Source organism: Gouania willdenowi, chromosome 15 (genome assembly GCF_900634775.1).
Source record: "Gouania willdenowi chromosome 15, fGouWil2.1, whole genome shotgun sequence".
NCBI classification, from domain to species: domain Eukaryota; kingdom Metazoa; phylum Chordata; class Actinopteri; order Blenniiformes; family Gobiesocidae; genus Gouania; species Gouania willdenowi.
Window position 1 is genome coordinate 16,633,517 of NC_041058.1, and position 9,495 is coordinate 16,643,011.

The following is a 9,495-nucleotide window of genomic DNA, read 5'->3' on the forward strand; positions in this document are numbered from 1 at the left end:
GCATGCTTATTTGTGTGTGTGTGTGTGTGTGTGTGTGTGTGTGTGTGTGTGTGTGTGTGTGTGTGTGTGTGTGTGTGTGTGTGTGTGTGTGTGTGTGTGTGTGTGTGTGTACGATTAGCAGTCACTGAATAACAAGGTCACACAATCACAAACCTCACTAGTCCAGAGTAAGCTGCTCCATACCATTGCATATCATGGATTTTTCAACCATAAGTTCAGGCCATATTTTTATTTACCACAATGATCTTAGAATCCCATCCATTCAGTATGAACTGATGGCTGTGTGAATGTGTTACATATGCTGGCAGTAACAAAGTGAAGTGTCTGAAAAAAATGGGAAGTGCAGAGAGCCTGTGGATTGCAGTGGAGTTTATTTGCAGGATTCTTGGTGTTTCTACAGCCACAGGTAAGACAAGAATATATTAGCCTAACAAAAAGAAAAGGATCACATTTAGTGTTGTGTGTGTGTTAGTTATTTTTCCCATATGTGAGCCTGATTTAGCTTTTTATTAGTGTTGGAGAAGAGTCTAAAGTTACTCTGAAAGGTTTTGAGATCAGTTGTTCCTCTTGTAAAAATAGGGTAGCGTATAATATGATTAAGTGTATTTTTGGCAAGTAATAAATGTTTTTTTTTTACTACAACTAGTAAATTAAAGTCATTGTAAACTGATGATGTTTTCCCTCTATTTATTCATTCTTAAAATATTACAAAAGACTTCTGAGTAATTTAGAGTTTGACAAGTTCAAAAAGTTTGACTGTCATGGGATGAGGTAAGCCAAATGAAAATGTGACCTGCCTGAACACAGAATCATCCCCAGTCTGATTTATACGGCACATAAAAACATACTCAATCATACAAAGCCATGCTATTATTGTTAATCCTCCCTTGCTTTCTTTAACACAGGGGGACAAATTGCACGCAGCTCTTTTAGCCTCAGTAAATCATGACTGGAGAAAAGTCCCCCCCCCCCCCCCCCCCCCTCTTTAAAGTACAGGACCCCTGTACATTTAAAATCAAACAGCTGCAAATGCATGGCTGCATGTGGCTCACATCACACCAGTGCTAAGTCCCAGTACTCAGCTTGGTTATTGAGCTTGTGCCATCAAAACTGGCAATGAATTTACACCCTCCATTTTTTTGTGCAACAAGTTTATGTGTTCATGTGTGAGTATATTTAGGTTTACTGTAGTATTTGTCCCTACAGTATATGTGTGTTTACATTCCTACCTACGAGGTTTGACTTTGTTGTCTTTGTGTGTCCTTGACAGCATGAAGGAAATGTATACATTTATATCCAGCTGCTCTAAATGCAGCCTATAGTATACTGACTATTGACTGCTTTAGCACGTTTATCACTGTTCCTGCACTTTTTCTCCTTGGTTACAGATTGTATCTCCAAATTCCTGCCGAGCAGCCCACAGAAATTGCTTGCATGTGTTTATCTTTGATCAGCACTTTCCTCACAATACAGAAAATATATTGTTATGATGAGAGGATTAAGTGTTTGCACTGTAGAGCAAAGGTAGTGTGAGGTACAATCTATCTATCTATCTATCTATCTATCTATCTATCTATCTATCTATCTATCTATCTATCTATCTATCTATCTATCTATCTATCTATCTGCCATAGAAGTTGTAATATAACAATAAGAAAAGAAAGAAGTGTTTCCTAGCAGTCAGATAATTTGTTGTAGGTTTTGGCACCACAGAAAATGCAGACTAATCCAACCTTTGGGAAATCAAACCCCATCAAAAAAAAAAGCTCAATTGAATATCGCTGTAAAGTCTGATCACATCAACTGTTACAGTTTTTTCTCCATCAACGTTGACACATTTGATCAGAATGGAAAATCTCCAAACTATAATGGTCCTTGTTTAATCTTCATATCGTTGTGTCACTTGTGCAAATCAAAAAAGCAGTTTCTCATTTTTATTTTGGGAAAAAGTTGCAAATTCTTTAGTACATCCATTCGAATGATTGTGTACAATTATGTGCTTTTCCCCCCATATTATCAATTGCTTTTGTCTTGTTGATCAAAATGTATTACATGGCTCTGTGTTAAATAGTCTCACCAACCACTACATTAAGGCATTACAGTAGTTCATCACAAATAGTAAGTCTTTACATGCGTAATTGTTAAACAAGTTTTCATAATATGTAAAGCATATTTCTACACATTTTTATTTTATTTATTTATTTATTTATTTTGATCTGCCATGAATTGGTAAATTGCTCCAAGGTTACAGTAATCTTCACTTCCTCTAAAGATGGGAAATAATTGACCAGCTTTCTAAAAGCTCAAAGATACATTTGATGAATCCTCAACTAGCAGGTGTTTATATAGATAATGTTACATTATCTGCCAATGGAGGAACAACAAATTGGACAGAATCATCCAGAAACAAGGACTTGTCTTTCTGATGTTCACTGACATGTTCATTGACACAGATAGGGGCCTATTTACTTTTGAGAGATGTATTTTGAGCAATAAATGAGTTTCCTATTAAACAAATGTTGAGGATTATTTGACTGACCACAACTGTAAGAAAATAAAAAAAACATTCATTTGTCTAAACATTTAAGGTTCCATTTTTCTGCAGAGACACGTGGGATTGGGTTTCATGGTTGTGGTTTTTTTGTGACTTTTTATTATTATTATTATTTTTGATGAATTATTTGTCCATTAATAAATTCACCGCATTCCGGCACGAGATGGTAGATTAATTGCTCAATCGAATAAGCTGTTACAGAATTTAAATGAGCATGACATGAACAATTGCCAAAAAAGTCTTAAAATCGGTGACGTTTAAATATGATATATTTTTGTTCCACATCCTGTCAGTGCCAAGCTCAGAATTAGGTTCAGGGTCAATTATCATTTGTTTTTGTTTCATACAACAAAAACACTTGGAGCCTTTGGCAGCTTGCAAAGGGTTTCAACAGGTTCTCCAGTTACAAAGCCTGAAGTCCTAATAGCGGGGAAATGGATAACTGGGTATGAAGTCACAAACACAAATGTGTGTTGGTTTACTTCAAATAACACTTCATTAAAACGTTAAGGATATAAAAAAAAAAAAAAAAAAAAAAATGTATATATATATATAATTGAGAAGAGTAGGCCTACAAATACAGTGAATTACTACCAGCGTGTCTTCAACATCACAAACTAAGTCTGACATCTAGTGGTTACTTTCCGTTACTTTTCTGATCTAATGGTTGAGCTAGAACCCTACCTGAGAAGTTGTTGTTTTTTTTTTTCGTGTTTAGCCTTGACACAATTTTTTTTTTTTTTTAAATGAAGACAAGCTCATACGGGGTTGGGGTCAATTACATTTTTCAATTACAATTAATTACATCTTCAATTTGCCATGTTCAATTTCAACTCAATAACTATTATGGTGACCGGCATTTTTTTCAACAAAAATTTTAATTATAATTTTCCCCGCCTGAAAATCAATTATGATTATGTTATTAATTACTAAAGTAAAATTCCAATTAATCACAATTATTGAGTCTGAAAAAAAAAAAAAAAAACCTATAAAACTCATGTCCTAAATCAGCTGTAAAATACATTAAAAACATTATCTATCATCCTATTTGTTTTTTTATCTCTTTTTTTCCTTGTTAGGCTTTTTTGTGTCAGTATACCCCGAGATTTTTATTTATTTATTTTAATGGTAAAATGATCCTCAAGATAACTGACAGACAGGTAGTGGGAAAACTTAATTTGAAACATATTTTTATAATTTTTGAAGTACGGATGTGTAGTGTAAGCCATGGAACTGTATCATGGTTCACTAGTTTTGCATTTAATTAAATCAGAATTCACATTTTTTAATATAATTTTCATGCCAATTACAAAGTCAATTATCACAACTGAATTACAATTCAATTACAGTTACAACAGCAACATATTCTTTGATTACAATTATATTTTAATTCATTATCAATCATGCAATTATGATTATAATTGACCCCAACCCTCGCTCATAACTGACTTGAAAAAAGTGATCATCTGTATTAGTGATAGAGGACGTTTTCTTTTCCTAGTGCTGTGTGCAGTTGGCGTGGAAACAATCCAACAAGGAGAGTTCAACAGCCTTGGTATCTACCTACTGTAAGTGCTCCAACCTTCGTGTACTTTGCAACATAGACTGAGATTTTAAATAATTTAAAGCTTTCAAAATATGGTCACATTACAAAGTTACAAACACACACATCATTTTGACTCAAACACTGCAAAGAATGTGTAGCTTTTCTGCTAAGGACACCTTTATCTGTTTCCTGATCTGTGACAAGGAGAGTTTGGGGAGGATGGAGCAGGGTGAGGAGGGCAGGGAAGAGATGGCCCCTCTACTCTATCTTATTATCTCTGTGACTGCCGGCCAAAATCCCACAATGCACAGGAAAACTTCTCCCCAAAGACAATGCAGGAGTGCACGGCTGTTTGCCCTGTCAGCACAGAACACACTTGGTCAGACATGGGCAACTGGCGGCCCGGGGGCCACATGCGGCCTTCGCTCTAATTTTGATTGGTCCCCGAAATTTAATGCACAAAATGACTTAAAAAAACATATGAAATGACAGAAATATACACACGAGAATATAAATACACAAAATGACTCCAAAAAACACACAAAACCGCAACAACACACAATTATAGCTAGATTACAAAACAACAACAAAAACATAGAAAACAAATACACAAAAAATGTCTCCAAAATCACAAAATGACAACATAAATACACTAATTGACTCATAACACACAAAAAAACAACAACCCCAAAAAAATAAAGAAAGAAATTACAGGGAAATACGCAAAGCGACTTCAAAAACACACGTATATAGCGACAGTAAAATCATACCCGACAACAACAAAAAGTGCAAAATGAGAGAAAAATACACAAAACAATAAATGACCAAAAACACATAAAATGACAACTCAAACTCGTTGTTTTTCCCTGTATTACTGCTCAGATCGGTTATTATTCTAAATGCTGACATGAATGTTGATAATGTGGCTGTCAGATCAGACAATCACATTTTTGTGTGGTAAATGTCGCCCACCTCTGCACTAGACACACATAATCGCTGCTTACAGAAACACACACAACTTAGAAAAGGCTTTTGTGACATAACTATTAGTATATTTAATCACTAAATGGTAGAACAAACTGAGGTATTCAATATTCACAATAATCAAATGCCTCCGTCTATGAGATCCTTTATTTTTACAGTGTTTGTCTTTGTGCAGCGTAAACTTAGGCCATTGTCAATCTTTTGCTTCAGATACAAACATTTCAATTGATTTGGATTGAGTTCACAAAGCTGACAGTTCTATTTCATCATTTCATCTGCTTTAAATCTCTCCCTCAGGGTGTCATCCGTGGGTATCATGATATTTGAGATGGCCTATTTTCTGGATGCTCTCCTGATGATGTGCTTACCGTGAGTACACAATTAACAAACATTTTACACTTCACCTGAATAAGATTGTCGAGGCCCTTTTTGGTTGCCAAAATAGCTCATTAAGGCATCTAGGTTTCTAAAGGTGTGCTGTGGTATCTGATAACCTGATATTAGCAGCAAATAGAAAATATAAAGAAGGGTAAAGATGTTTGCATGCATATATTATTCTTGCACTGCAATGTAGACACGTTAGTGCATTGTTTTTCAACCTTGGGGTCAGGACCCCCTGTGGAGTCACCTGAACTGTCTAGTAATTAATAAAAAATATAAACAACACACAATCTTAAACAACTGAATTCTATACCTTCACTTTGTCAAATATAAATCTAGTGATTAGTAATAGTAAAATGCAGTATGAAAATATCTGAACAGGCACAACTTGTTACGAACACCAGCAACTCTGTATTTGTAGTATTATATAAACTAATTCTAGAAAAAAAAGCCTTTTGGGGTTGACAGAAATTCTTGATATCAAAATGGGGTCACGATCCAACCACAAACCACTGCATTAGTGCCTCCCACTGCATTTATGTATTTGCAATCCAGTTTAGAATTTTCACAAAAGGTTGGAAATGTTCTGCAGCAATGCATTTAGGATAATATAAGTCAATGTAACATCTATAGATCAGTGGATCCCTAACTTTTTTTTTTTTTGTCTTGACCCCATTTTTTTTATTTTACAAATTTTCTGGTGACTAAAGAGACTTTTTTTCCCCTCAAATTAGTTTTTGATGTTTGTTATACTGTGTTTACAATTACAAATACAGAGTAGCCAGGATAAGTGATAATTTAGAATACAGTTGTCTGATATGGTGTGTGATGTTTTATTTTTTTTAAAAAAGAATAGCAATTAAAACATATTTTAATCAGTAAGTTATTTTTTAAATTTTTTTATTATTACTAGACATTTCAGGCGACCTCACATGGGGTGACAACCCCAAGGTTGAAAAACCCTGATCTCAATATGGGGGACCATTAGCTGATTATTTTGCAATACATCACACTACCTCTTGTGCTTTTACTGCTTTCAGTCAGCCACAGGGGTCACCAGTACACTGGCTTTTCTATCAGAATCATCTCCAGGAATTTGGTTTAGAGTAATTTATCAGCTTGAACCATCCATCACCCTGTTACGACTTCACCCCTTTACCTTCTTTGAACCTTTTTTCATACCGACCCCTTGCACACACAAACACCTCACAGAACTGATGACTAACCCTAACCCTTAAATGACTACAGATTTGAAGATGTTCAAATGTTCAACATGCCATTGTGTGTCTCCTCTTTACCTTTACAGCTGCCCCCCAGACTGGCAGCTGTTTGTGTTGTGGGGGAAGATGGCTAATGTGGGAGGCTTCCATAAATTCCTCTATTACTCCATCATGTCAGTGGTCTGCTTTTTGCACCCAGTGTTGTTGTGGCATGCAATCATCCCAGGTACCAGCCACACATTGTGCACTGTATTTCTGCTTTTATTCCCAACTCCTATTATTTTCATGTATTTTTCAATCATAGGGACAATGCTTCTGGTGACCGCTGTTTTCAACTTTATACTGAGCAAAAAACACAACAGCCAGCCCCCTAAAAGGCCACAGGAGATCTACAGCGATCACAGTATCTGTGTGACAGAAGGAGGAGGCTCAGACAGCAGGTTCTCATTCCTTCCTGTGGTGGTGGGAAGGAGAGGAGAAAGCTTGGCTCTAAACAGTGTGGACACAGATCTCGGCCTGAGGGAGCAGGGAGAAAGTGTCCGGACTGTGCTGGACAGGGAGCAAACAGACCAAAGGAAGCGCCATTGGAGAGACAGCATATGTTTTAGAGGAAGGGAAGAGCCTGTGGAGAGGGAGATGAAGGAGATGGATCAGTACAGTGAGCCGGAGGTAGACACCACCTCAGACACAGCACCGATGATCACTAACTGAACTCAGCCTGTTCATACAGAATGGATGAAATGACATGGGGCTTTGCATTGGCAAAATAACAATTTTGACAAACCCAATAACAAATGTTTGATCTCATATGTACCAGTATATATATATATATATATATATATTGTAATGACTAGTGTTGTGCCAATACCGATACTAGTATCGGGAGGGGCCTCATTTGGGATCTTAAAGGCTGGCATCGGTATCGGCAAATATTAATATTAACACGCCGATGCCATTTACAGCATCAAACTATTCTTCAAATGCATTTTCTCTCTCCCGACTAGGAGTGTCCCTATTCGATATTGATATCAGATATCGGTCCGATATCAGCCAGAAAACAAATATTGGATTGTATCGGACTGCATCTAAAATCTCCGATATATATTATATTTATTATTATTGGCAAAATTTTAATAGCGCAATAAAAACTGGTAATAGAAACACCTGAATTAAAAAAAAAAAAAAAAAAAAAAAACACTCAAATGTCGCAAAAGGTTTTCGCGCTTTCATGAGGAGAAATTTTTGACGTTTCGATATTGAAATGTATCGCAAAAGCGCCATTGAAACACTTTTTCCGCAAATGCACATCACAGAATGTGACGTACCTGGTCACATGACCATTTCTCTCCGAGGAAACATGGCGCAGAATGCAGACGAGAAGACCGAGACATTTCTTAGCATTATGCTTTAAAATTATTACTGCCACATTAGACGTGAAACAACAAAGGAATACAGAGTGTTATAAGGAGGTTTGGAGCGTCCGTTTTACGCTTTCAATTGAAACATGTTCAAACCGCAATTATACTTTGTTAACATTTAGAAATATCGCTTTTATTTTGCAAAAATCTGTAATGAAACAGCTTCTCACTGCTGCCCTGACTCCTGATCACAGAAACACGTATGGTTACGTGTTCAGTGCACAACGAACTAAGCTATTGTATTGCCCCGGGGCTGTCGCTCTAAACCAATCGCGGCGCCGCGTTTTAACGTTGCAGAAAAACAAACAAAACATCCTTTACACACGAGAGGAATTGTCGGTGATTTCAAGGACCTGATGTTTGGCAAAAAACAGGCCATATCTTTTTTTAAACACTCAGTATCAGTCGATGCTAAACAATTGGGTATCGGCATTGGGACAAAAAAAAGGATATCGGAACGAACACTAGCAATGACCAAACAATAATTGTTCTCTGTTTCCAACATTTTATAAATTTACAACGAAAGCATTACCTCATTGAAACCTCTTTTTTTTTTCTTTTTTCTTTTTTTTTAAATCTCATGCTTTAAAAGCTTCTATTAAAAGCCTTTTCTGCTACCCAAGCATTGAATGAGCTGCAGACAATAATGTGCAGCAATCCAATCTGTTTACAGCAGCCTGAATTATTCATGAGGCAACTCATTTGATCAGCTGTGTCATTCATTTAGAGAAATTGTGCAAATGTGGCTGCAGGTGCTCCCTTTGGTCACGTTCAAGCCTCTTCATTGTGTGTGAGCGGTGACCATGGCGACAAAGATGGGAGGAGGGCTCATTTTGGCTCTGCCTCTCATCTTCTTACGGTGCTAGAAAAATAAGATCAGCCATCAAAGCTTTCACTGTAAACCATTTATTAGGAGAATATCTTATTTCTCTGATATACATTTAGTCTGTGAATTGATCACACCTTGATAAAATGAGAAGATGTATTTTTCTTTGTTTCTTTTGTGTTTCATCATCCAAGGGACTGACCTCTTTTGTTTGGATCATGAATCGATGCTGTTCATGTTGTATTCCTCAGTCCTTTGTTTACGTTATGTCTGTACCTGTAGGGTGCATTGAGGAGCATGTCTCTGCAGTGCTGAAGCAAAAGATAAAATCAATGCAAAAGCAGAAAGCCTCATTCATCTCCCGAAGAGCAGGGGTCAGACAACAAGCACGGGAAAATAAACAGCCTTCAGGTTAAACAACTGTGCATATCCTCCATGCACACTGGCCTCCCCAGTGTCTTCAATGTGATCCTCATTTGTTTTAGCAGATATATCAAAGCTGTGATGTGAGAATCCAGTCCAGCAGGTCTTTAACCATGATTTTTTTGAGGTCACAGGCCATACTT

At 36.7% G+C, this 9,495-nt stretch overlaps 1 protein-coding gene across 1 annotated transcript; it reads left to right on the forward strand.

Moving 5' to 3' along the window:
- Positions 1-333: 333 nt before the first annotated feature.
- tmem72 (transmembrane protein 72) lies at positions 334-7,396 on the forward strand. The gene is made up of 5 exons (XM_028468860.1): positions 334-406; positions 4,056-4,122; positions 5,382-5,453; positions 6,772-6,911; positions 6,990-7,396. The coding sequence occupies exons 1-5, from the start codon at positions 334-336 to the stop codon at positions 7,394-7,396; spliced, it is 759 nt and encodes a 252-aa protein (XP_028324661.1).
- The last annotated feature ends 2,099 nt before the right edge of the window (positions 7,397-9,495 follow it).